Source organism: Lonchura striata, chromosome 19, assembly GCF_050655825.1.
Source record: "Lonchura striata isolate lonStrDom1 chromosome 19, ASM5065582v1, whole genome shotgun sequence".
Taxonomy (NCBI): domain Eukaryota; kingdom Metazoa; phylum Chordata; class Aves; order Passeriformes; family Estrildidae; genus Lonchura; species Lonchura striata.
In genome coordinates, this window is record NC_140721.1 from 1,736,835 (window position 1) to 1,764,721 (window position 27,887).

Below are 27,887 nucleotides of genomic sequence, written 5' to 3' on the forward strand. Positions count from 1 at the left end.
GTGATCTCAGAGGTCTGGTCCAACCTCACTATTCTGTGTTGCACCTGATGGAGCTCCTCTGTGGCTTGTGGTGTTTCCAGGTAACCACAGAATGGTTTGGGCTGGGAGGCACCTTAGAGCTCATCCCATTCCAACCCCTGCCGTGGGTGTGGATGTTGGAATCCTGCATGCTGGGGATTCTAAACTTCCCGTGCTGAGGGGCTCAGACATGCAGGAGAACAAAGGCAGTGCAGTGATGAAGTGGCACATCCTCACGTGGACACCTTCCACTAGACCAGGCTGCTTCAAGCCCTGTAATACATTATAATTTAACATAAAATTGCTGATCAACTTAGCCAAAGAAAGGAGAATGTAAAGATAAAGTTGCAGCAGCGGATGTGATCAATTAAGTCAGTCAAGTTTCTGGTTGTTTTGTCCATCAATCATCTGGGCAACTGTTTTCCCAAACAGTTTTCCTCAGAGTGCTCAGAAAAGTACTAGAAGAGGAGTCACTGCTGATGCTCATCTTGTATGTTGTAATATAAAATATTATTAATTATACATTTTCCTGAGCAGATAGAAGAAAATCTGTGAACATGTCCTTTAAATTCTAAAGATATAAGGAATGACCTGGGTAGGAAGATGTAAAATTACGGAAGCTGCTTTTATATCATTTTTCTGAAGTGTAATGGGCTCTTCTGTAATGGCTGTGGTTGTTGTGGTATTTCTGTTTACCATGGTGTGGGAACAGTGTGGTTAACTGAAATACCTACATATGCTAAAATCCATGGAGCATGGGATGCATGGAAAATATTTAAATAGAGAAATGTTTACATCTCCCTCTGTAATCATCTCTCTGCCAGGCAGGAGAAGCAGCAGAATAAATCACTTGGGCACTGTGAATGTGGAACACAAAGTGCTGAGTCACCTTTCTCCCCCTTTTTCCATTTAATTTTTCCAGCGAGCTGCTGGTCGTGGAGTCCATCCAGCTCCGAGATCCCAGAGCAGATAGTGTCAGTGTGTTTTACCTCATTCCTGCCTTTGAGGGGAGATGAGGAAAGAAAAGAACATTTTAATAATCTCCAGCAGCTCAGCTTAACCCTTGAGTTGGGTCAGTCACTTGTGAAGGTCACCAGTGAGCTCTGAACTGATGAGCTTTGTTATTTAAAGCTTAGGGAATGGGCTTGTGTGGGTGTGTGAGGCTTTAGCAACTTTTCCATTATTAAATTTGATTTGTTCTCCAGAATATTACACCACATTTTAGTAAAAAAAAATATTGATATTTTTAGGAAGCTTGCCCCCTCATGATGGAGGTTTATAGGGCAAGTTCAGATCTGGGGATTTTTCCCTGTGTTTTCAGAGGGTTCTTTTAAATTTAGAGAGATTAAAAAAAAAAAAAAATCTCATATTACTGATGTGCTGGGTACTTTCCTGACTTCTGAAGAATGGGAAGATGGCTTCATGGTGTGAGAATGACCCTGATCTCTTGTTTCTCAGTAGTGATAAGTGGTGATGCTCAGCACAGACTTCTCCAGTTCCCTTCAGAGCTGCTGTGGAGCTTTCCAGAGATTTAAGGAGAATTTCCAAGTGCAGATCCTGACAGATCCCAAGACAGGCATTGTCACAAACACTCATTACCCTGAACAAATGCTTGTCCCGTTAAAGAAGCTGACTCCCAAATTAATGTTTGTGCAGACTGAAGAGAGCATAAACTGCTGGTTTTATCTAAAAATAAAAATAGGCTTTACTGAATTTTGTGCAATTCTTCCATTAATTTCTCTTCGATTAGCTCAGTTCTGTTAAACACATCCTAATCATGTCCCTCCTGCCAGATGTGTCCCTGTTAAGCAGCGTTTGGGCCATTTGAGGCGTTTTTATCCCGTTTTTAAGTCCTCCTGTTCTCCGTTGAAAAGCTTCCCTTCCAAGTCCTGCCTGCCCAGAATATATAGTGCCATGAAGCACGGCAGTTGATAATTCATGCTGCTGCTGTGGGAAAATCTTTTAAACTTACAATATCAAAACTTCAAGCCCGATGACATACGCAAGTCTTGACCCGGCTGGCGGGCGCAGCCGCGGATCCCGCTCCATAAATAACGGGGCTCTCCTGGCTGCTCCTGGCCAGCAGCATCCGTGGCACAGACATGGGGTCAGGGCAGCTGCTGGGGAGTGGGAGCTCCTCTCGGGCCCCAGTTTGTGCTGGGGATGTGGCTCTGCGTGCTCTGGGCTCTGCTGGGGTGGGCAGTAGGTCTGGGATGCTGGGGTCGTGCAGTGCCGGTCCTGAGGTGTCCCCAGCGGGCAGCAGCGAGTGATGGAGCCTGGCTGTGCCAGCATGAGCAGCCTTGCAGAGGGCAGGGAGGAGCAGGCTGGAGGAGCCTGGGGGTTTTTGGTAAGAGCTGGAACGGCTCTGTGTACAGAACCCGTGGTTTGTCCTGCAGATCATGTTCCAGGCCTATGGAGACAAGCAGGGACCGCTCCACGGGATGCTGATCAACACTCCCTACGTGACCAAAGACCTGCTGCAGTCCAAGAGGTTCCAGGCACAGACTTTAGGGACGTCCTATGTCTATGACATTCCTGAGATGTTCAGGCAGGTGGGTATTCTTTGGGCTCTTCTTGTTGCTCGTGTCTTTGCTATCCTGATTGTCAGGGGAACCAGGGACGTGGAGTGGCTGCCAGGGGTCCCCAGGGAGTATCAGCTATGGGCTGAATCTGCTTTGGATGACATCAGGATAAACTGCTGCTGGAGTTCCATTAATGAGTCAAACAGTGGAAGCTGACACAGAAACCATCTCCCTTCTCTTGCTGATGTTTCTTTGTTTTCCCACCTTGTCGTCTGCCCTTCCTAGATGGACTTTCTGATTTTCTGGGTTCTATCCTGAAGCACCTCATTCAGATTTCACCCTGGGGGAAACTGTTCCACGATTCAAATCCCAGAGCAGGTGCTATCCCTGGAATACTGTCAGTCACGCTGGCAGGGGGGATATTTGGGGGCGTGCTGAGTTGGGGAGAACCCCAAACTCTGGGGATGCCGCGCTGCAGCGGGTGGAGCGCTGGCGGGCGGCGCTCTTAGCGAGGTTTCTCTGTGTGCCTGCAGTCGCTGATCAAGCTGTGGAACTCCATGAACGAGCACGCCTTCCTGCCGCCGACGCCGCTGCCCTCGGACATCCTGACCTACACGGAGCTGGTGCTGGATGACCAGGGCCAGCTGGTGCACATGAACAGGCTGCCAGGAGGAAATGAGGCAAGTGCCCCTTCCCTTCCTGCTGCTTCTCCCTCCACGCCCCGCAGCACCTTGGGCTTTGGGCTGCCTTTGACAATTCTAATGAAAATTTACCGGCCAGGCACAAAATCTATCCGTTCAGCCTTTCACAGATGAAATCTCACTCTTGAAAATGAGATTTTTGTTTCATTAAAAATTAATACCTTGCTCACAATGGGTATTTTAACTTCCGTAGTAAATGATGATTCCGTTTCAAACCTGTGCCTGTGCTGGGCTTCCTTCATAATTAAAAAATGCTCATTCAGCTGTTCCAGGTAACTGGGGTTTGTATTTGAGCAAAATGTGTTTTACAAGACTAAATAGAAATATTTTCATTTGCTGAGAAAAACACAAACCACAGAAAAATCTATTTTATGGTTCCGTTTCCATCCTCCCCACACAGTTTGCATCAAGGTGTGTGGAACCTCCCACTCTAGAGCAGGATTTACTCAGGAGTTACAACGAGCTGATGCTGGGGATGGCAGAGTCACTCCTGGAGCTCGAGCAGGAGGAGACTTTGCTGTCATGGTGGGGTTCTGCTGGAGTGTCTTCCCATTAGGAAGGCAAAAATTGCAGTTTTGGAGTGACTGCAGAGTAAAGAGAACCACTAAAGAGAAGATGTGGTGGTTATTTTTGTGGGAATTAGTAAGCAAATGTTCTAAAGTAATTTAAATTTGAACAGTTCTAAGTGATGGTGTAATTTATTTTTTCTTGGTGTCATTGAACTGTATTTTCCTAAAAATTCAGCTTAAGGTTTGCAAAGGCTCTGTTAAACCCGTCAGGGTAGGGATGCAAGGAAACAGAGGTTTTCCTCACCATTCCTGCATGGATCTTGTCAGGGGAAGGTTTGGAATAAGATTTTTGCAGATTACCCCTGATGGTGTCTGTGGGGTCGCTGCGGCCTTGTCTTCTGCCGGACTTGAGGAGAAGTGTTTGAACTGGGCTAATTAAAGCTGGAACGAGCTATTCCTGTGTTCCCAGTGCACACTGAGCTGCTGGGGAGCCTTGTGCCATCATCTTTCTCTCTTTCCCTGCTCTCATTCAGCGTTTGAGTGGATGGTGGCTGGGGAAATAGCAAAGTCCCTCAGGGACGTCGCTCTGTTCTTGCTGAAATTACAAGCACAGAGCTGCCTGGGCATGAACATGTAGTGTTTACTCTGCCAGTATGAATACAAATAGTCTTATTATAAGAGAATTCTGTACCCAAAGACCACCAAAAAAAAAAAAAATTAGGAGATTTTTTTTAACCCTTGGTAGACTTTGTTGTGCTCGGTCTGTAAAGAAATTATATGGCTGTAGTGATGTGTTGGTATTTAAATTAATCCGATCTGAAAATGTTTTCTTGCCCGGAGGGGTTGTAGAGGCTGTGGGTTCCTCATCCTTGGAAGTGCCCAAGGCCAGGTTGATGGGCTGGGAGCAGCCTGGGACAGTGGAGGGTGTCCCTGCCCATGGCAGGGGTGGCACTGGGTGGGCTCTGAGGTCCCTCCAGCTCCACAGAGGGGTCTGTGCCCCAGAGATCCGGAGCTGGTCCCAGTGGGCTGACTGCCAGGTGAAATAGGAACTTCTCAGGTTAATGTGAGATTTTTGTTATTATTTTTCTTTCTTGCCAGCAAAAGGGGCTGATTCTCTGAATTCAAAGCCATTGGAGAGATTGGCCATTGTGTTTCCTAGGAGGCATCTGCTGGGAATTGCTGTCTGTGGTAGATGTTGTTGTTGTTGGGTACATTCAGGTTCCTTCTCTCCTTCTTTTGGATCAGAGCCATTCCCACACTTCCAGTGGGAGCCAGGCACTGGAGGATTGGGGCTTGGCCTTCCTGACAGCTGCATTTCATCCTTGTGAAAAGGGGCAAGACACTCTTGCTGTTACAGCATTCAGCTGAGCTGAGTGCCCTGAGTGTCTGAGCTGATGGCAGGAATAGAGAAACCAGCATAAAATCCAGGAGATTTGTGTTCAGCCAGAGCTGCAATCCCTGCTCTGACACGGAGCAGGGCAGGAGCTCCAGCCTGGGGCTCTCCCTGACCTCACAGAGAGTTGGCAAGTAGCATTTTGGGCAAAAATCTCCGTGTTTTCAGGAAAATCTTGAGGTCTCAAGGCCTTTCCCAGTCCCAGAGGTTTTCTTGGCGTAGCTCAGGACCACTCCCCTCACCCACCACGCCATTGCAGTAATTAGCTCTTTGCTGTGGTCTCAACAAAGAAGCCAAGGAATTAATGGACTGTGAAAATACAAGTTGCTCTTTATTCCTAGACTGCTCTGGCTGCTCCAGAGCAGAGGGTCCTGTCCTTGTGCTGCTGCCCTTGGGGCACAGCACCATCACTTTCCCAGCCTTTGACCATCCAGAGGACACCTCTTTATCCACTTTGTCACAGAATCCCAGACTGTTCCACCCCTGCCGTGGGCTGTGCTAAAATGGGGAAATCTCTGAAAGATTTGGGAATTGGGTGAGCACAGAGCAGTTCAGGAGTGTATCCACCACTGTTTAAATCACCGTGCTGGAGACAAGACCTGGAGCACAGTGACACCCCCTTCAAAGCCCAGGGCTTTGTTCCCAAGATTAGCATATTAGCACAAATCTCAGTGTGAAAAGGTAATTCCCTCAGCCCCTTGCAGAACTCAATATATTCCTTGTCAGTCCTGAGCCAGGCATCGGGACGCTTTTCTATAGCACTTTATGTATTTTGACTACAATTTCCCCTGATCCTCTGGCACCAGGAAAGCACCGGCTGCTGATAAGACCCAACTAATCTTCAAGGACAAGGAGAAAGTGATGTAAGGAGGGCCAGCAGCAACACCCCACATCCCCCTTCATCCCTCTCCCGGTGCCCATGGAAAATGTGTCGTTTTCCCCACTGGCACTAGATGTCACAGTTTTTCCTCCTCAGGATCAGAAATAATCCACAATCGCCGCTGCTCGCTGGAGCTTTGGCTGCTGCACCTTTCCTGGGTAGCTGGGAAGGTTTGGCCAGGGGAAATTCAGGATGGCAGAGGGCTCCTGGAACGCTGCTCTGGTGGCTTTCCGGATTGCCAGAGGCAGAAAGGTGTAGCTAATGCATTTTATACAAGCACAGCTTAATCGTTGAGCTGCATGTTCTGCTTTGTCACCCCCTGTTCCTGCATTTTATGGCAGGCACAGGGAATTAAAACAGCAGCGAGAGCTGCAGATTTCTCAGAGGGTTTTAAAATCCCCAAATCCAAGCCTTCCAGGAACAGAGATGGAGGAGGTGGCACAGTTTTATTCTCTATGCTCATGTAGATGTTAGAGCAGGTGTATGTGGGACACGTGGACACTGTGGACAGGAATGCTCTTGCCCCCAGGAAAGCTCCTGGTGAAGGTTGTCTGTTGCTCTCTGTAATGCATCTTTACCCATCTGTAACTTCAGGAGGAATTTCTCCATGGAAAGGGTGGTCAGGCACTGGAAGGGGTTGCCCAGGGAGCGCTGGAGTCCCCATCCCTGGAAGTGTCCAAGGAATGACTGGATGTGGCACTCTGACAAGGGTGACAAGGTGGGGATGGGTCACAGGTTGGTCTGGATGATCTTGGAGGTCTGTTCCAAACCTGGATGGTTCTGGGATTCTGTGACACCTTTCCCTGAGCTCCTGGTCTCATGCTGGAGCTGTTCCCTCCCGTCGCTCAGATCGTGCCAGCGTGCTTGGCTGGGCTGCCACCACCACGCTCGGATTGCTGAGGAACACCTTTTCCAGAGCCAAGGAGGAATCCTGGGTTTTGGCACTCCACCCTTGTCAAGGCACGGAGCTGGAGTGCCTCTGGCAAACCATTTGCACTCTGCCCTTTTCCTGGGAGCTGGTTCATGCTCCAGATAAAATTTTGAAAGCTCTGCACAGTGTAAGTGAAGAGAGTAATGTTGAGGAGGATCTCTTTGAAATCTGAAGTTCCAAGCAACACATTCAAGTGATGAAATGCCAAAATTGCTGCAGCTGCACCAAGTAAATACCCACATTCAGCTTTCCAAATCTGGGATGTAAGTGGATAAAATGAAGCCTGGCCTCCAGTCCCCAGGCTCAGCACCATCCTGTAGTGGGGGATGTAAAATAAACCAACGCTGATCGCTTCTCCCTGGTGCTTCAGTGCTTCAGTGACCTGAAGGAACAGCTGGAGCTGTGCCAGGGGCAGGTTTAGGTGGGCTTTCAGGAAAAGGTTCTTCCCCCAGAGGGTGGTGGAGCACTGAGCAAGCTTCCCAGGGAGTGGTCAAGGCTGCCAGGGCTCCAGGGGTGTTTGGACAATTCTCTCTGGGATGCACAGGGTGGGATTGTGGCTGTGAATTGGGCTGGGTGATCCCTTCCAACTCAAGATAGTCTGTGATTCTCTTGGCTGTGCTTCTCCAGGAATTACAGAGCCTGCCAGAAAGAGGCAGGAAAGCTCCCTCTCCCCAGCAGCAGCTGCCACTGGCTCCCCTCTGCTCGGAGCCTGCCGTGCTTCCCGGAGGGAGCCTGGGATCGGCTCCTTCCCCATTCCCCTCGGTGCCTGTTGTCAACAGCTCTGCCTGCCACCAGCAGTCAATTTGGAACTGCATCAGTGTGTGTATTACTGTTCCCATCGATAGTGCAATTAATGTTGAAGTCAATTTTGGTGTTAATTTTAGGCCATGATTAGTGTTGACACTGGGTGTCAAGCGAGCGGCGTTTACGAGCGTCGGGGAAGCGCCGTTCGTTAGCGCGCCCGTTTTACTGGCTCCTAATGCTTCCATTAGGGCCAGGATGGAGTGGGAGAAGGTGTGTGTAAAATTATACATCTGAAACTTGGGTGTCATCTCCGTGTGTCGTGCAATTCTGCGGGGCTGGGGCCGTTCAGGGAGCAAATGACAGCTGAGCACTGAATCCTAATCACAGTTTGGAGCATCAGAAATAATGATCACTTCTGATCGGGGCTTGTGAATAATTCATCCCCTTTGATTTTCACGTGCTGCCCACTGATACTTTTCAAACCAAATGTGTTCCTACAGGAGAATAATGGTCCCACTTCTTATGGAAATACCAGGGCACAAATCATTTTGCCAACATAAAAACAGTTAAATAAGACTGTTCCTGCTTTTATTTTTTCTCCGCCTCTTCTTCACTCCTGGCTGTGCTGGGAATGGAGCTGTGGCAGGAGCAGCACTTCCAAACTGTGCTGCCTCTTCAAAAGATCCTGTTCCAAAGCCAGGGCTGCTCACCATCACCTGCTATTGCCTGCCAGTGCTCTTAGGTGATTAGCTCAGCCTTGCTAATTAACCTGGGAACTCTCCAGTTTTTGGAGTGCTGCCGTTAACTTAAAAATCTCGTTATTCCTTTTTTTTTTTTTTTTTTTTTTCTGGAGTAGAAAGCCATTCTCCACTGCCCATAAATCTCAACAGAATCTAGCAAATCATAGCAAAAAAAAATCCTTAGTTGTGCAGATCCCCATGGCTTTTATTACTGGATAAATGGCACAAAACATGTGATGAATTGGGGAGGCAAAAGACACCCAAGTTAATGTGGTGCACTTTTAATTTTTCTTTTCCTAAACTGTATAGGTTTGCTCCATATTTGTCAACTATAAACTGTTTTCAGGAGTTTGTGCCCTGGCTAGATTGTTTTCTGTTCTACTGGTGAGATCTGGCAAAAGGGATTTTACTGGTGTAGAAGACCCACGACCTTGGGTTAGGAAACTATTTCAACACTTCTGTTACAATTTGAATTTTCTAAATAAGAAATACCTTGAATTGGCCTGTTTCCAATGCTGTCAAAAATCATCAAGCTGCTAAAAGTGAGGAAAATCTCTTAGATCCTGGTGGGTGGGATGGACTGTGGGACCAGCCCTGGGGACTCCCTGGTCCATCACTGGTCCCTCGGCCCTGGCTGATGGGGTCAGTGTGGCTGTAAGGAAACAACTTCCAGGAATTTTTGCTCCCTTCTTTGAAGCTGCTGCAGCACCTCTCTGTTCCAAACCCTGCAGTTGGATGCTGAGGTGGAACTGTAAGTCTGCAAATATTCAGAGGCAAAAAGATTATTCCTTTTCAACTTGTCAGGGTAGGAGTGGAGGAATCCAAGGGGAAGGTGAACTGAAACACTCTGTTAACTTGCAATCTCAGCTCTTGGAAGGGGAGGTGTGAGGAAGGATCTGCCAGTAGCTGGCTGTAATATTTTTGGATTGCTGCCTGCTTTACTTCCAATGACCCTTTGATTAATTCCTCTGCCTCTTTATTTTTTTTAATGAGCCTATTATGGCATATCTTATTGCAGATGCTGATTGGATCTGGGCTGTGTATTGTGCCATTTGGATGTGGATTAAATGGCACAGATCTATCTGCTGCCTCTCCCCCTCCCGCTTTAGTTCATCATGCTCAGAATTCCGAGGCTCCACAATGAGAGTCTCAGCCCTGCTGATTGCAGAGGATGTGCAATCGGCTTGAGGAATGTGTACTCAGAGCTTATGATCCTTGGGCAAGCGGGGACTGGGTGATGCATGTGGCTTTCAAGGGACGCTGCTGTTCCCATCTGTTAATGGCATTCCCAGCCCCGAGCGCTGCCTGAGGGATGGGGCAGGCAGGGGAGGGATGCTGCTGATCCTCCAGGAGATGGGCAGGGAGAGATCAGCCCCTGGTTTTTGGGAGAGAAAAACGGGCGGCAAAAAGCGCTGCTCAGCCAGGCGGGTTTGGGATGGAGCTGCTGCGAAACTGGGGAAGGGAAAAGAGGAAGAAATGGAAGGAAGGATGAGGAGGGGGGAAATTTGAGATAGCAATGAAATAAAAAGGTGGTTAACATGAGGGTTGGGTGAGGGGGATGCCTGGGGAGGCTGAGCAGGTGGTTGGGAATCCTGTGCAGCAGCACATCCCTCACCCTGGGAGCACAGGGAATGCACACGTGTTGGAGCTGTGATAAACCCCTGAACGGGGAGAGGGAAAGCCAGTGTGAGTGTCCTGGTGGGGTGAGAGCAGTGGAGAACATGCTCCAAGGAGTGTGGGAAGCATCAAGTGCTTCCAGCTGTGCTGAGCACCGGCAGAGCCCCTCGGAGCTGCTGTCATCCCAGCTCCCCGGGAAAATCCGCCAGGCCCAAGAGAATCCAAGAGACCACCTCTTCCAAGAAGAGAAACAATCCCTGTGCGCCTCCTTTCTTTCACCCCTTGAAGGCACCACGTTTGTTTAGTGCTGTTCTCTGCTCTCTTGGGCTGCAGATTGGCATGGTGGCCTGGAAGATGACCCTGAAGACGCCGGAGTACCCGGAGGGCCGGGATATCATTGTCATTGGCAACGACATCACCTACAAAATCGGCTCCTTCGGGCCGCAGGAGGACGTGCTGTTCCTCAGGGCCTCCGAGCTGGCCCGGGCTCAGGGCATTCCCAGGATTTACGTGGCTGCCAACAGCGGGGCCAGGATCGGCCTGGCCGAGGAGATCCGCCACATGTTCCATGTGGCCTGGGAAGACCCAGACAACCCCTACAAGGTAAAGGGCTGCAGGAACCAGAGGGGGAAACTCTGCAGCAGCCCACAGGAGGCTTCTTCTGGCACCACCTCTTCTAGCAGAGGTGGGGGTAAACATTTCCGAGTGCCACATCCAAAGTTCTCCTCGGTATTGGGTGTGGAACGCTGGAAATGTGCAGTGCTAAGCTGGATGAAGCTGGGAGCAACCTGGTCCTTTCTGACCCAAACCATTCCACGACAGGGTTTTGCCATCTCCCAGGCAGCAGGTTGGCATCTAGAAGGAGTTAGTGCTAAATATTGCTAAGTATTCCCAGCTTTCACTGGCCTCAGCTGCATCTCCAGCACTGAGAGAATATTCTTAGCACTCTGTGGAGTTTGATTCTGCCCCTGTGAAGGTTTGTTTCTGGAAGGGGTCACAGGGGATGAATGAGCTGTTCTTCCTTGCAGGGATACAAATACCTGTACCTGACTCCTCAAGACTACAAGAAAGTCAGTGCCCTGAACTCTGTTCACTGTGAGCACGTGGAGGAAAACGGAGAGTCCAGGTAGGCATGGAAAGCTTTCTGTTCATCCTTGGGGCATGCATGGCATGCCCTTGTCCTCAGCTGGGGCATTCCTGGGGCATCCAGGGCATGGAGGCATGGCAGAAGGGAGTGAAGAAAAGGTGAGAGCCTTGTTGTAATCCTTGTTCTTTTCCTCTTTCCCTTTGTCTACATTCCCTTCCTTTCTTGCCCTTGTTCCTGTTAATCAGCCTGCTCCTCATGTCCTGTGGGAATGACAGGACACTTTTCCCAGGCCTTCCTCTCCCTGGGCATTCCCCCTTGCAGTGCTGCTCCTGTGGGAAGGCTCCATGGTGCTGCAGGATGGGCCCTGCACAGCCCCTGCCCGGCCTTTATGCACGTTTCTCCTTGGAACCTTAATGATATTTAGTCACTTTTCATTTTCTTTGGAGCAAACTGATTCAGCAAATCACTGGACCTTGTGACTCAGAGGCTGTCTGTGTCTCCCTCAGGTACAAGATAACAGATATTATCGGGAAGGAGGACGGGCTTGGAGTAGAGAACCTCAGAGCATCTGGCATGATTGCTGGAGAATCATCTTTAGCCTATGATAGTGTTATCACCATCAGCTTGGTAATCCCCCACTGCTTTCTATTCTTCAAATGTATTGTCTGTTTCAGCTAAAAATCCTGTGATGATATCCCAGACATCCATCTGGGATCAGCCTTCTGGCTGATGGAAACGGGTTCCTGCAGGCTTTGAGCAATGCTCCTGGCACCAGTGCAGGGCTGGGTCCCCTCCACACTCAATTTAAAACACTTCAAGCATTTGGCCTTGTATTTGCTCAGTCTGAAACTTGCTGCTTCTCTCTTTTTTTTAATAAAATACATCTCTGTTCAGATCCTGTGCTTTACAAAGCAATGGCTTCTGGAATTTTCCAGTGAGAGCAGATTTTACGGCCATGTGCTACAAACACAACTAGTTTTCTCTCAATGTTTGAATCAATAGGTTGGGGCTATGTGGAGAGAGACAGAAATCAATGCTGTTGCCTTTTTTTTTTTTTTTTTTCCCATTTTCTTTTTTCCTTTTTTTCCCAGGTCACTTGTCGGGCAATTGGGATTGGGGCTTACATCGTCCGGCTGGGCCAGAGAACCATCCAGGTGGAGAACTCCCACATCATCCTCACTGGCTGTGGGGCCCTCAACAAAGTGAGTCCTGCACTGCACAGAGCTCTCGGGGGGAGCTGGGCTGTGTCACAGAATCCTGCAATGCTCTGGGTTGAAGGAGGAGAAGCAGCTTCTCACTGAGCTTGTGGGCACGGATTAAACCCAGGCAATGTCTTCTCCCTCCCTCTGTGTGCTGTGAGGGGAAACAGGGCTGGTGCCAGTGTCTGGAAGCTCCTGATCCAAAATGCATGGCCAAGAACCCCTGAGCTTCCAGCACTGTGTTAGTTCTGGGAGCACTGAGCCTGAGGAGCTGGGATGCTGACTTCCCAGCCCGAGGAGCTGGGATGCTGATTTCCCAGCCTGAGGAGCTGGGATGCTGACTTCCCAGCCTGAGGAGCTGGGATGCTGACTTCCCAGCCTGGGAGTGAGATTTCCTGCTGGAAATCTCAGCTGTGGGGACAGGAGGAATAACTGGGGCTCTTACAAAGAAAACTTAGAGCTTCACTGCTAAAGTGGCTCTTGTTTCCCCCACTCCAGAGGCAGATTTTCTCCCTTGCTGCCCCAAACCCATTAATCCCAGAGCCTGCAGCTCCTTGCCTGGTGCAGACACGGCTCCCAGCCCACTCTGCTGCCATCCCTGTGCCTGAGGGCTTTGTTTCCCTGGAGTTTGGGCTGTGTGCTGTGAGTGCCCTTCCCCATCGAGCAGCTTTGTTCTCAGGCACTCTCAGCACCTGGGGTGGCTGTGCTCCATGGCAAGCTGCGTTTCCAGGAGTGCCTGCCTGACAATGGGAGATAAAGGAAAACAGGCTCTTGTTGAATTATTCTCCTGAATAAAGGGGGCTCTGCAGAAAATGAAGCATTGATCCTATCAACTCCAGGCTGCAGCACCCTCAGTTAGATCTCTTACACACATCACACACACCTGCATCAATGGGAGGAAAAGAGGCATTTGAAGATCCAGCCTTTAAAAAGAAATTGAGTCAGTTTAGTGCTTGCTGGAGTGCAGTGAGTTGCCTGGTTCCAGCTGTCACTCGCTGGGGCTCGGGGCCCTGCAGAGTTTCCCAGATGGCAGGGCCAGGCTGTTCAGCTCTCCCCCTCTTCCAGCTTCAGCTGCACTCCCTGCCCGTGCAGGCAGTGCCTGTTTTCACAGCACTGGATTCATCTCACTACATTTTAGGCACTTAAAAATGAAGGGTATGGGCTGAATGAAGCACCTGACATCTGTCAGCAGGCGTAGGCAGGAGGAGCTGCTGTCTGGGGGGGATTTATCCCATCCTGAGAATTTCGGTGGGCTCAGAAATCCTGTGTGTGCCTTTCCCTCCTCCCTGCTCTGTTGGGATGTTTGCATGTTTGTGTCAGCTCTGGACCTCTAAGTGCCTAAAGGTGAGGGAGGAACCTGTTGCATCCTCTCCAGCTTTCCCAGCAAGACCCAGCCGTGTTTAGCTGCCCTTGAACAGTGGGAGCCTGGAGTCCCCACTCACTCCTGAGTGTGTGTGATATCTGCTGCTCCATGGGATCCTCAGTTTCCAGTCCCTGCAGTTCTGCTCAGGGCTCCTTGAAGGGATGCAGCTGCAGTGGTGTCCCAGAAGTGTGTTTGAAGCAGGGAGCTGGTGTCCAGGGCTAGCCTGGAAGGTCTGAGTTCAGTCTGGCTGATCCTCTGGAGGATCTGAAACAAGCAGTGGATGCTGATCCATTGGCATCCTCCTGCCATGGAGTCTGGAGTGACTTCAGGCTCACCCTGGGCTCCCTGAAACCTCTTAAACACTCGTCCCTGGGATTTAGAGGGCCAGTCTGAATTTTTGGGGGCCAGTAATGCAAAGTGTCCCCTTGCAGGAGAGCAGAGGTGTTTGGGTGGGGGATATGATGCTCATTCCCAGGGATATGATGTGTTCCTGCTCATTCCCAGGACTGAGACCCCAGAAAGGGAAAACTGTTGTGGCTGTTCTGTGTGAGTGAGTCAGTCTTGGTGCTGCTCCTTCCCTTGGAGGAGGTGGGGAGTCAGGGCTGGCAGGGCCTTCAGGAGAGATGATGGCTGGAACAAAGATAAATACATGAAAACTGCCACCTTTAGCTTTTCCCAGTTAGGTGCCAGATCTCTGGGGCAATTTTTCCATTGCTGGCTTTTACATTTGTGTGTTCCTGGAGGATACAGGACAAAGCTGATGCTTCCTGTGTGTGCAAACTCATCTTCAAAATGTCTCCTCTCCGCCAGCAGAACGTGCAGCACAAAACTGTTTCTGCAGCAATGGAGACAATTGGGCTTTCAGAGAGCAGGCAGGGCTTTCTGGGAAGTTGTTTAATTTTATTTTTTTTCCCTGCGAAACGCTGGATTCTTTCTAATTTACAAAGGGGGCAGAGGGGAATGGTGACAAACATTATGTGCAGCCAGAGCCGTCGCTGGTGCTGTTCATTATCATTATGTAAAAGCAGCCTGAGGGTTTAGGTGTAGAGGGAAAGGTCCAGCTGCCAAAGCCAGGGCTGACCTCCAGCTCAAGGTCGGTGTCCCTTGGAGCTGCAGCTCCTGGTGGCTTCTGGGCTTGGCTCCGTGTGAGCACAGAGGCACATCCTGGGATGTGCCAGCTGGGTTAGAGCACCCTGCAGCCCCGTGCCCTGGCACCAGGGCTGTGCAGGGCTCCCTGTGCTCCTGCTGGAGCTCTCCGTGTCCATGCTGGGGCCCACCGGGCCGGGCAGCAGGCAGGGGAAGGTGCCACGCTCCCGGGGGCACGGGGCCGTGTTTCAGCTGGCCCCTTTTGTCTCCCCAGTGCATTTCAGCAGGGGGTGGAGAGGTGGAAATGCCATTTCCCTGCTCTCGGTGAGCGTGTGCCGAGCCCGCTGACCCCCCTGCAAATTGAAATAATGATAATGCGCGTCTCCTGACTGCATCAAAGTATCAGCACATCAAAAGCCAGGAGGCATGAAATGCAAATGATAAAGTGAAAGCAGATGGATTGTGCATGATCGCCTGATGCCCAATGAATTTTAAAAGATGCTGGTTCACATGGGGAGAGGGGCTGAAATAAACACGTTATCCCTGCAATTTTTTTCTTTTTTTTTTTCCCTTTTTTTATTTTTTTTTTTTGTTCTTGCTGCTCACTCCTGACAATATTTTTTCACACTTCAGCGAGCAGCCACTCCATCTCCCTCCCTCCCTTCCCTCTCTTTCTCTCCCTCTCTCTCTGTCGCTGTCTCTACCTCACACACGTCTCGGGTCATGTCGCCGCAGCTCCGGTGGAAATAATAAGATATAAACCACGAGGTTGTTATTTGCATAGAAATAGCATGGAGCCCCAGGCAGCATGGGAGAAGGACACAGAGATCATTTGTCTAAAATTTTAATGAAAACTTTTGCTGAGGCAGAGATTTTTATTTTTTTTTTTAAACTTCCCCTGCCTCCTCCTTTTTCTGCCCCCAAACCTTCCTCCTCTTCTTCCTCTCTCCGTCCCTTCCCTCGTCGTTTCAGAGGTGATTTCAGATGTGATGTGCTGTGCCCTGCACCAACACCTCCATTTCCATGGCTTTTCTTTTTGATGGAAGTAAGACCAAGGAGCCTGGCATTCCCAATTCCTGCATTGCCTGTGTGCTTCAAGCTTCCAGGGCTACGTTCCATTTCCATTTCAGCCCTCCCAAGGATGTTCCAGAGTCTGCTGCTGACCTATTTTTAATCAGTTTGCTCCTCCTTGTCTTTTGTGTTTAAAAGAAATCCCATCTTGGAGACTGTTGTGTTAATGGAAACAAATAGTGGCTTTCAGTCACATTTTCCCTGCAGATAGGTGTTCCAGGCTTTTCCTCAGGGAAGCCAGGTTCAGCTGAGCCTCTCGGGAGCTGCTCCAAGCAGCATTCCCATCAGGTTGTTATGCAGATGTTCAGCCAGGCTCTCAAACACTTCATTTTGTGATGGCCCCTTCTGGAAGTGACAGAATTCTGACCAGCACTGCTTTGTGTTTCCCTCCTGTTTCAGCTTTATTTTCCCCCAAACTCTCTGGTCTTGACTTGCCAGTGCTCCCCATGGTTTGCTCAGAGCACCAAGGGTGAGCTGGACAAATCCCACGTGCCAGGAGTCTGCAGGGAAGATGAGGAGTCAGAAACTGAGGCATGAAACATTCAGCACTTTGGGCTTCGTTTCCCTGCCTGGTTGTGGGGTGACATTTTTGACCAGAATGGGTCCAAAAAAAAAGTGTTGTTGGGTCTTGTTGGATTCCTTTGCACGAGGCCAGAAGAGAATATCTTTATTTTTGATTCAGTCCCGAACTGTGCTGCAGGGCTTTTTGGATGCTCTGGGATTCACATAACAGGATGAGACAATAGGTCAGGGCTGCTCAGGGGGCTGTGCCTGTGTGAGAGAGGTCTGGGCAGCTCTCAGGCTCCCTGGAGGAGCTCAGGGAGGAACAGGAGGCTCACACAGGCTGGGGAGTGATTGCCAACAGTAATATTTACCCTTCAATTTCACAATCTGCAAAAATAAATAAAAGCCCTGTGAGCCTGATGCTGTTTGGGGTTTGTATGTGGAAAGCTTTTTTTTTTTTCTTTTGAGATTCAAGGCAGGGATAGCTCAGTGTCTGCTCAAGATGACTCCAGTCTTGGGATTAGATCAAAGCAATCATGTGAGAGCAATCGTGTGAGTTAGAACAGCAAGTGCCAGCCCTGTCATTCAAAGGAGCATTATAATTATTAATGCATGATATGAATCATTGTGTAGTGGCACAGCAGGACTGTTGGAAGATCTGTATGGGTGCAGGGTGTTGGAGAATGCAAAGCAAGGCGGGGTGGGAAGTGTCAACCAGAAATCAACACTCAGCAGCCTCGAGTGTTGGTTCCTGGCGTGGAGGTTGGAGCTGCCCAAGGTTATCCCAGTGCTGGGAAGCAGGAGAGGCCCCTCTGCCCTGCCCTGGGTGCTCGTGGCACTGGGATGGTGAGAACAAGGGTGGGCTCAGGGTGGAGGCTGGGATCCCCACTCCCCGAGCTCCGTGGTGCTGCTGGAGGTGTCCCTGATGTGGGTGGCTGTGGCTCAGAGCCAGCAAAGCCAGGCTCACTCCTTCTTTCCCTGCCAGCCAGAGGCTGTGGGTGCTGCAGGGCTGTGCCTGGTGGCACTGCTGGTGGCACTCGGGTCCTTGCTCCGTGTGGAGCAGTGGATGCAAGCAGGATGGATGCCTGGCCTCAGTGCAGATAAACAGCCACCACCCTCCATTGCTGCATTTCTGTTTTAATTGCCTTTCTTTAAGTGGTGATATTTGTGTATTGTTCCCATTAGAGACAATTTACGTTCCAGGCATGCCATTATCAGTCCCTTGGTGTTTGCTTAGGGAAGAAAGTCTAATAGATTTCTGTTGACTTTTTTTATTTTCCCTCCTTCTATCATTTTTAATACAGATCTTGCTCAGTTTATCTGTGTGGGTGGGAGCCCTGTGTGTGTTTAATTCTGCTAAACAGGAGTTTACCATCATGACCCGTATTCTGCCTGTCCAAGTCTCTTCCCCAGGACTGTGTCCCAGCTCCTGGGGATCCTGCAGGCTGTGTTCTCACTGCAGCATTCACTCTGCTCCCTAATGTTCCACAGGAGGTGAACTTTTCAAACATATCCCAGAATTATTGGTCCTGACCATCCCTCCTGGGTTATCACCAGGGGGACATTGGGGTGACCAGCCTGGGGTGTTTTCTGTAGAAATTCCCTGTGATTCTGGATGCATGATGGGAACTGTAGGAGCAGCATTGGAGAACTGCAGCATTTCTCATGACTAAACCTAAATTCACAGTGGAAAGTGAGCAGAGTTTCCCTGTGCTGGTGAAGAGGTCCCTGCACTGCAGCCTGTGCCCTGGGGGTCTCTGAGCAGCAGGGTTCTCGGGGGTCCAGAAGGTGACACAGGGAATGACCAAGATCTTTGAGTTGGAGACAACCATTAATATTGTTTATGGGGTTCATATCTAGACTGGGGAACCCCTGGCTGGGACAGGTGGGATTTATGGGTGTTGGCACCATGTAGAACAGGGGCTGTAATTTTAGTTTGCAAAGTGCATTGAGTCCTTTTGATTTACCACTGACTGAGGGAGTGACCTTGAGCAAAACACACGCAGGGAGAGGAGAGAGGGGCACGAGGGTTTTGACAAGACATTTTTCATTTGGAAATGCCACTTCACTGAAACTGGAGCTCTTCAGGAAAAAGTATCAGTTTGGATGAGCTTCTCCTTCGGAATTTTTTGGGTCAAATGAAAAGTTGCTCAGTTTTTATTTCCCAGCTGACTTTTCCTCCCAAATTAATTTTTATTCTTAATATGCACAACAAATATTTTAGAGGTCATTTGGAGCCTGTCTGGTCTCAAGTTTGTAGTTCAGCTCTCAAGACTGCAAAACTTGATTTTTTCTGCTGCGACCCAGAAATTTTCCAAAATCCTGCTCAGTACTGCGAGGTGGAAAAACCTTCCCACCAAAAATGTGTGATGCTGCAAACAGGAGACAGAATGTTTGTGTGTGAGCAGCTGTGGAGCCCTGCTCCCTCTGTTCCTGGAGGAGGTACAGAGGCTCTGCAGGCAGGAGCTGCAGCTCCAGGTGCACCTGGCTGCCCCTTGCCCTGCTCCCTGCCAGGGGAAGTGCAATTGCTTTTCTGCCCCTTCCCCCTCTGATCTCACCAAATGGAAGCAGGGAAAGACTCCAGCAGCAGGACCTGCCTGTGGATTTGCAGTCAGGAGCCATCCCCAATAACCATCAGGCTGTCAGCTCCCCACCTCCCCCCAGCTCCCACCTCCCCCATCACTCACCAAAGGGAAAAAAGAGCCGGGGCTGCAGCTTGAAATATATCATGCAATAGTGTATCATGAATTTCTTGTGAATCACATTGGAGAAGCAGGTTTATTTATTTCCGAGACTCTAAATCAATACAAAGTAGGTCTCTTAGTTCTGAAGCTGGGATGGAGTGGGAAAAAATGAGCCCATTGTACTCTTAAAACTTTGGGGAAAGGAGATGACAGCTATATAATTCCATTTACCAGGCACTAGGGGCTTTAATGTGAAGGTGACAGGGAGCTCTTTGTGCATTTAGAGCACCATATCTTCTAAATAAAAGATCTGTAGACTTGATAGTGGAGCATAGCTCTGCCTTTAATAATCTCCAAGCATTAGACCGAGCCAATCTGTTCCCAAGTCAGAAGGGTCCCCCGCCAAAGGCTCGTAAATTAGAAGTGCAGGAACTGCACGAGGCAGATTAGGAATGCAGGAAGGGCAGAGAGGAGCTGGCTGTGCCCCCTCTGCCAGGCACAGGGCAGAGCTCTGGGCTCAGCTGGCCTCTCTTCCCTCTTGCTGCTGTTCCCCCTCATGCACATTCCATGTGGGGGAAGAGCTGGAAATGAGCACTGAGCTCTGCTGAGACTTGACTGCACATAATAGCAGTCAGGTTTGAAGTTCCTGCATTGTGTTCCTACATTTTTTCTGATGAGACATTCATTCTCATCATTTCTGCCTGTTTATGAAAAATAGGCTATTTATAGGACGTGCATATGCCTCTTCTGCTTCGTGTTTCTGGCAGCCGATATAAATTGTGGGATGGGAATTGCAATTATTGAAATTATTTGGATAAAAATCTGGCACTTATATTTGATATAAACACATGATATGCTTGGAATAATAACAGCACTTATGTTACATAATGATTCCCATTCAAGCCCTCCAAGCTGTCATGTTTTCAGATCTTTCATCCTGGGTGAAACAGATGAGCCAACCCAGCCCTCAGCCAGCCCAGCTTTGCAGGGAGAGTCCCAACTCCCCAGCAGCTCAGCTTCTGAGAGGAGAAAGCAGCTGCTCAGCACGGGCTGGAGTGCTGGAAAATCATTAACATGCACACGATAGGCCTGTGAACCTGTTGAGGACCATCCTTTAGAGGCTCTTAGAATCCTGGCTCTGCTCGTGCTTGCCAAAAGATCCTCTGAAATAACAAGAAATGTGCTTTCCTAATGGGTTTTTTGAAGATCTAATGAACTCGGTGTTGGCAACTCTGCCCAAGTATTTTGGAATGTTTTGGAAGTCTTCTCCAAGGTAAAAAATGGCAGCACAAGAGGACATGGCCTCAAGCTCTGCCAGGGGAGGTTCAGGTTGGACACGAGGAAGAATTCTTTCATGGAAAGAGTTTAAGGTTCCTTTCCACCCAGACTATTCTGGGTGATTATTTTGAACCCCCAGTGCCCCTCTGGGGATGGAGAGCTCGGGCTGGGTGCCCAGTGCCCCTCTGGGGATGGAGAACTCAGGCTGGGTGCCCAGTGCCTCTCTGGGGATGGAGAGCTCAGGCTGGGTGCCCAGTGCCATTCTGGGGATGGAGAGCTCAGGCTGGGTGCCCAGTGCCCCTCTGGGATGGAGCAGCTCGGGCTGGGTGCCCAGTGCCCCTCTGGGGATGCAGAGCTCAGGCTGGGTGCCCAGTGCCCCTCTGGGGATGGAGAGCTCAGGCTGGGTGCCCAGTGCCCCTCTGGGGATGGAGAGCTCAGGCTGGGTGCCCAGTGCCCCTCTGGGGATGGAGAGCTCAGGCTGGGTGCCCAGTGCCCCTCTGGGGATGCAGAGCTCAGGCTGGGTGCCCAGTGCCATTCTGGGGATGCAGAGCTCAGGCTGGGTGCCCAGTGCCCCTCTGGGGATGGAGAGCTCAGGCTGGGTGCCCAGTGCCCCTCTGGGGATGCAGAGCTCAGGCTGGGTGCCCAGTGCCCCTCTGGGATGCAGAGCTCGGGCTGGGTGCCCAGTGCCCCTCTGGGGATGGAGAGCTCGGGCTGGGTGCCCAGTGCCCCTCTGGGATGCAGAGCTCGGCCTGGGTGCCCAGTGCCCCTCTGGGATGCAGAGCTCGGGCTGGGTGCCCAGTGCCCCTCTGGGATGCAGAGCTCAGGCTGGGTGCCCAGTGCCCCTCTGGGGATGGAGAGCTCGGGCTGGGTGCCCAGTGCCCCTCTGGGGATGGAGAGCTCGGGCTGGGTGCCCAGTGCCCCTCTGGGGATGCAGAGCTCGGGCTGGGTGCCCAGTGCCCCTCTGGGATGCAGAGCTCAGGCTGGGTGCCCAGTGCCCCTCTGGGATGCAGAGCTCGGGCTGTGCTGAGGGCTCTGTGACTCAGAGCTCACGTGTCCCCTCTCACCTGCTCCCTCTCCCTGTGCACATCCAGCCCTTCCAAATCCCAGATCAAGCCCTGCTCGGAGCAGCTTTTCCCTGCTGCTGGGCACCCTCTGGCCCTGCTCCCTCCTGCCCTGGGATCTCCCAGCTGCCAGGCTCTGCTGGAAGGCTGCAGCACTCCGGAGAAGGAGCTGTGTTTATCTTGATCTCCAAAAAGGGATTTAAGGGCGAGAGCAGTGGTATATTAGGCTGTTTCATTGCCTGTCAGCAGTGCTAAACCTGAGCTGTCTGCAGTGTCTCCAGATAAGCAGGAGCAGAGGCCCATTTTGCATGTACATGCGTTTGCATTAGTTCAGAGAGGGGGAGTTTAAATCCTCTTTAGTTTTATTTTCCTCTGTGGGAAGCATTTAGCTAGGCTTGTGCCTGGCATCTGGAGGCCTGGGCTTTTCTTATCCTTGAACCTGAGTCTGTGCTGCTGTCTTCTGTACCATGGCTTTGCTTGGCACTGATTTTGTTAGAGGAGGAGGAGGGTGTTTGAGCTCAGGAGGGAGGCCCAGGAACATCCCTGTGCTACAACACACGCTGGATTCTGTATTTGGGGGTTAATTTTGTGACATCTGTGCCTCGGTTCCTGCTGTACATAAACCTTGACTGGCATCTGCCAGCTCCTCTGTCTCCAGAATGAGCTGTGCTGGGTGTTTGGGGGAGGCCAGGCCGTCTGAGGGGGTTTTTAAGATCCAAATGAAGCAGGTGTGTAATGTCCTCTGTCTGTTAGAAAGACTCAACCCATAAAAATAACAAACGGCGTGTATTTGCCGGAATGTCAAAGTTATGAGTTTATTTTGTAATGATGTGCTCCTGCCTTCATGAGGTAAACTGGCCGTGGCAGAGGTGTTATTAGTAATATGGAGTCAGTGGAGCAGAAAGGCAAGTGACCGAGAGATCAGTGTATCAGTCAGGGAGAGGGCAAATGGGAAGAGACAGCAGGAGAATGAGAAAAGAGCTGTGCTGCCCGGGCTCAGATTAGAGCTGGAGCTGTGCAAGAGAATGAGGAGCCCCAGCCTGCTCCTGGCCAGCCTCTCCAAGGAGCTGCTGGGCCTTTGTCTGTTTGTTTGGCTTTTTATTTTTCCCAGTTATGCATTTACATGTGTCAGCCCACACCGTTTGCTTGGAGCAGTTTGGGATTAGTGAGCTGAGCTGGGCTCAGCACTTTGGTTACACTGCTGCTTGGGGAAGGCGAGTGGGAAATCTGCCTCAGTTTCCCCACTGGTATCATTCCCCTTGAGGATTATAGAATCCAGAATGGTTTGTGCTGGGAGGAGCCTTAAAGATCCAACTCCATCCCCTGCCATGAGCAGGGACACTTTCCATTATGCCAGGCTGCTCCAAGCCCTGTCCAACCTCGCCTTGGACACTTCCAGGGATCCACGGCTGCTCTGGGCACCTTGTGCCAGGGCCTGCCCACCCTCCCAGGAAACAATTCCTTCCCAATATCCCGATATCCCTGCCCTCTGTTCACCTGGGATCACTGTTCAGCAGCTCCTTCCTGCACACAGGGCTTGGGAGGCTGTGTTGGCTCCATCCTCGCCATTTCCAGGTGACGCTGAGGTGCTGCAGGGGTGGGGTTGTGTGCACCTCCTTGGCCAGAACCTCCTGCTCACATCCCAGCACTGATGGCTTTCCCGTTTTTCTTCCCCCAGGTGCTTGGACGGGAAGTTTACACCTCCAACAACCAGCTGGGAGGGATCCAGATCATGCACAACAACGGGGTGACACATGACACTGTGTGTGACGACTTTGAAGGAGTCTACACCATTCTGCAGTGGCTTTCCTACATGCCAAAGGTAATTCCAGGGCCTGCAGAGCTCCGAGGTGCCACTGTTTGCTGTGTGTGCAGGGTCTGGGGAACGGGGCTCTCACTTCCTTCTCTGTTTTCCTTTTTCCCTTAGAACATACACAGCCCTGTGCCCATGCTGAAAGCCAAGGACCCCATAGACAGAACCATTGACTTTGTTCCCACCAAGGCTCCCTACGACCCTCGCTGGATGCTGGCTGGACGCCCCAACCCAAGTATGGCCAGGGGATGCAGCAGCTCATCTTGTTTCAAGGCTGTTTGCCAGCTGTCTGCAACCCAAATATATCTCAGATTCTGTAAAATATTTAGTTCTGAGCAATATGGATAGGATAGATAAGTATTTGCATAGAAAAATATTAATCTATGATATTATTTATAAACAATATCTAAAAGTAGCATGTAAATCCTGAGTTCTCAGGGACACCATGCTTTTATAGATGATCTGTTTACTTAGAATGGTTACTTCTATGGATTGTTTTTATGATTTAGGGGAAAGTCCATCCACAGAGGCTCTGCATGTTAAAGGAATCACAATATTCCTGCAGATCCCGGGGAGTTGTTGTGTTGGCACCACTGGGGTTGTGTAGCCTTGTGTAGGTACAAGCTGCAAACTGGGTGACCATTACTCCTGCTGTTATTAATGAGTTTGGGGGGCTAAAATGAGATTTGTGATAAACTAAGTTTTCTGGTTTTGGATAATATTTTTTCATCATCTCTCAAGCAATTCATCCAGCTGTCCGGGCGCCGCAAACGCCGGCTTCCAAATCGAGTGACTTCAGATTTTAATTTAGTGGAAGCGTTAAGGAAAGCAGATGATTCCCTGTGATAAGTTAAAGCAGATATCTCCTAGGTGAAAAGTTAAAGCCATTTATTAGAGGAGATATTGCCGTGATATTCTTCAAACTGACGCCCGACACGAGGCCGGAATCTAAACGATCAGCTTCGGGCTCGCGATAAAGAGATAATTCTGAAATGGATGGTCACATTTTACAGTGGGGCCACAGAGGCAAGGAATGTAGAACACAGTAATTACAAGTTTGGGCTTGATAAAACACTCTCCATCCTGTTTAAGTCAGCAGAGGTTAGCGTGCTTGGATCTCCACTTTTTAATTGGTTTTGGACTTGGTTTTGCAGAAGCAGAGGTGCTTGTTCAGAGGGAAGAGTTCCTCGGGAGCTCTGTGCCAAGGGGTGAAGCTGGGAGGGATTTGGGCTTTTGGGGGCATTTTTTTTGGTGGGTTATTTTTATGCAGAGCTTCCCAAAACCCCAGTGCACGGCAGCTGCCCCACAGAATTGTGATTTCTGTGGCTGGCTCTGAAATACCATTGAAATTTTCATACTTAGTTCCTGGGTTTCTGCAGCATTCCTGCTTTCAAAGAAAGATTAGGCAGGATCAAGAGAAGAATATGAGATAAGTTTAAAAATAGAAATAGATGTGTTGAAAACCATCTTTAATGACTTTACTGCCTTTTGACAAATGTTTGTAGTCTTGAAAAAAGCAGAGTTATTTATTTAAAAGCACGGGAAGTCCCTCTGCTCTCCGAACCCCATCGTTTAACAATAAATGATGCTTTTGCTGATAAATTGCTGTCTTTATGCAGACTAGGAAATGAAATAAGACATGATGGCTGAAGGCAGACAAATGCTCAGCTGTCTAATGTTCCCTTGTATTGTCATCTATTTAAAATTAAATAAATAAAAAGACAGTGCCATGTTCTCCAGTTGGCATTTTTAAGCAAGTTTGATTTGTTGCTTTGATATTCTGTTTTCTTTTTTCCCTCTCTCCTTCCTCCTTTGATTTTTCCCTTTTTTCCCTTCCCTTTAGATCAGAAAGGGCAGTGGCTGAGTGGGTTCTTCGACCACGGCTCGTTCATGGAGATCATGCAGCCCTGGGCACAGACAGTCGTGGTGGGGAGAGCCAGGTAAGTTCTGAGGTGTGTTCTAGACAATTGTAGAGATCAAGTTGGGCTTATGCTTTGCATTTCTCTAGAACACGACATTCCTGTGATTATTTCCTTCTCTCCCTATGCGTGTATAGATATATATATCTATTTAACAGAAGGAGTTGGAAAGAAAGGGATGAGCTGACCTTTAAGGTCCCTTCCAACCCATTCCATGGCTCTGTAATTCTATAATTTAAAGGCTTCCAGTCTAAGCAGTGTGCCAGGGGTGGAAATCAATGATTTGGCAAAGCCAGAAGCTCTCTGTCCATGCTCAGCTTCACTTGCAGTTCCTTTCTTCTGACAAATTCCGAGTGGCTTTGGACTCTCACACAGCAGGGATATATAACACAAATGAAACAGACTCCTTTCAAAAGCAGTGGCACTTTGAAAAAAAACAAATATGAATGTATTCTTCTGGGATTGTTACTGTAAGTGCTGCCAAAACTCATCTCTTGTATGTATGTTTGGAATATGTGTGCTGTTGGCTGTAAATTGTCTTTTATTATTCTATGGCAACTTGTCCAGGGACACACTATAAAACAAGATGTAGCATCTTCATGTGCTAGCCTGATAAAATTTATATGAAGTATTATGGAAAACAGAAGTTGTTTTGAGCTGTTTTCAAGTTCAATAAATAACTGTAATACTTGGATAAAGATGTTCTTTATTAGGTCACATGGGCCCTAATATAGAAGTTATAAGTTACCGATTTAAGACGGCTTCTGCAATTATGGGGTTCCAGCAGACTCTCCATCACAGGCAATGGGAATATTGCAGCCCCTCAGTGCACATGGGCCCTGTCTCTTCCCTGCCTGCTCCTTGTCATCAGCCTGGGGTGGCTGGGGAGGGAGAGGGGCTCTGTGGGGCTGTCCTGGCAGCGTGCCTTCGATGCCTTTTGTGTGCAGCAGGGCCTGGGTGCCCTGGCAGGCAGAGCTGGGCACCCTCCCTGGCACCTGCACTCCTGCACCTGCCCCCCTGGCAGCCACCCTGCAGCAGCAGATCTGGGCAAAATGCAGGAATTCTTTAAAATCCCTCCCAGCCTGTTCTGGGATTCTCTGATTTTTCATGGTCAAGACCACCAGTACCGAAATCTGGGTGATGGCAGGCAAAAGGTGGTGGATACACAGATTTATCATTCAAAATCTGGGTTTGGTTTATTCTGTCTAATCTTTAGAGAGGAATGTGCTCATCTTTGGAATAGATTTGCCTTTGAGAGCTGTGACCTCTCTGGCACTCTCCAGCCTCAACTCTTTAAAAAAAAGGCCACAATGCTGCTCCTGTTGTTTGTGTCTCCTGGCTGTTGGATGTGTAAAGCAGGAGTAGGGATCTCACTGTCTCACCTGTGTGCAGGCTGGGAGGAATACCTGTAGGAGTGGTTGCTGTGGAAACAAGGACGGTGGAGCTCAGCATTCCTGCTGATCCTGCAAACCTGGACTCGGAGGCCAAGGTGGGTGGGCTGTGTGCTCCTGTCCTCGGTGTCCCCTGCCAATGTCCCTGTCCAGGTGGCATTCCCTCCTTTCCCAGGCGTGGTACCGATGTGCAGCCGTTCTGCAGAGCTGGCAGTGCCTGGACTGTGTGTGAGCATTCCTACAGCAGGCCTGTAGGAATTCCCAGATTCCCTGTGCTCCTGCTTCCCTCAGGGATCAGAGGAGGAGCAGGGATCAGGGCCAGGAGATGTGACAAGCAAAAATCCCTTCCCTGCTCTCTTGCTGTGGCTGGAGTGCTCCACGACCTTCCTGCTCTGACATTTTGCTGTTCCCCCTCCTGATTTCACAGCCCTGGCCCTGCTTCATCTCTCCGGGGCTTTCTCCTCTCCCATGTCCTTTTCTTTCTCTTCTCCTTCCCCTCCTTACAGCATCACAGTGTCAGGCTGTCCATACTCTCTTTTCTGAGCTGAATTCATGGCAATGCTGCTGTTGAAGTTGGTGACCATGGCCATGCAGATCCCACACATCTCACCTGCCATGTTCCTCGTTGTTTATCCCACACCACTGCTCCTGATGATTTTTCTGTGTTTCAACTCTCACAACAACGTGCGTCAAGGCCTGACGGTGGATTTTTCTTCCCACCAGATAATCCAGCAGGCCGGGCAGGTGTGGTTCCCTGACTCTGCCTTCAAAACAGCCGAGGCAATCAAGGACTTCAACAGGGAAGGGCTGCCCCTGATGGTCTTTGCCAACTGGAGAGGCTTCTCTGGGGGAATGAAAGGTAAGCAGCACTTTGGAGCTGTCCTGGGGCTGCTTTGGGCTCTGTCTTGGCTGCACAGGGCACCGCAGCGTGCTGCTGGAGATGTTGTGAAGCGCCAAGGATGTGAGATTGATCCTGTGAAGTCTGAAGTGCAGGATGAGGTCAGGGTCTCTTACCTGTGTGAGGGAGGTCACAGGAGCACTGAAGCTCTCGGGGAGCCAGAGCCTGCTGGGCTCTGCTGCTCCTCAGCTGGGCACAAGGAAGAGTTTGCAGATGCAAAGGTGGGAGGTGGCAAAAGAGGGCAAAATTCTTCCCTCTGGAAAACACCCGTTGCCTTTGAGGGTGGATTCTGCTCCGTGTGCTGTTTCTGTACGAGTGCTTTCCCAGCCACACAGCACACTGGGAAGTTGCTGATGTCATTTTAGCTTATTTATTTACCCTATTTAGTCCTTAAACATTGATTTCCCTTAAAATGTCAGATCTGGCTTTGCTGGGTTCCTCAGAAACTGAGTTTTAGCTTTGGAGTTGGGTGGAACAG

The 27,887-nt window shown here is 49.8% G+C and overlaps 1 protein-coding gene across 8 annotated transcripts in view; it reads left to right on the top strand.

Moving 5' to 3' along the window:
* The window catches only part of ACACA (acetyl-CoA carboxylase alpha), a 102,786-nt gene that overhangs the window by 56,205 nt on the left and 18,694 nt on the right, over positions 1 to 27,887 (top strand). For all 8 annotated transcript variants that reach the window (XM_077787580.2, XM_085557206.1, XM_077787581.2 and 5 more), the window contains 11 exons: positions 2,415 to 2,570; positions 3,074 to 3,220; positions 10,389 to 10,658; positions 11,084 to 11,181; positions 11,649 to 11,769; positions 12,234 to 12,344; positions 23,067 to 23,210; positions 23,316 to 23,436; positions 25,045 to 25,141; positions 26,513 to 26,609; positions 27,235 to 27,370. In XM_077787580.2, coding sequence (XP_077643706.1) covers positions 2,415 to 2,570; positions 3,074 to 3,220; positions 10,389 to 10,658; positions 11,084 to 11,181; positions 11,649 to 11,769; positions 12,234 to 12,344; positions 23,067 to 23,210; positions 23,316 to 23,436; positions 25,045 to 25,141; positions 26,513 to 26,609; positions 27,235 to 27,370 — 1,498 coding nt within the window. The remainder of the gene's footprint in view (positions 1 to 2,414; positions 2,571 to 3,073; positions 3,221 to 10,388; positions 10,659 to 11,083; positions 11,182 to 11,648; positions 11,770 to 12,233; positions 12,345 to 23,066; positions 23,211 to 23,315; positions 23,437 to 25,044; positions 25,142 to 26,512; positions 26,610 to 27,234; positions 27,371 to 27,887) is intronic.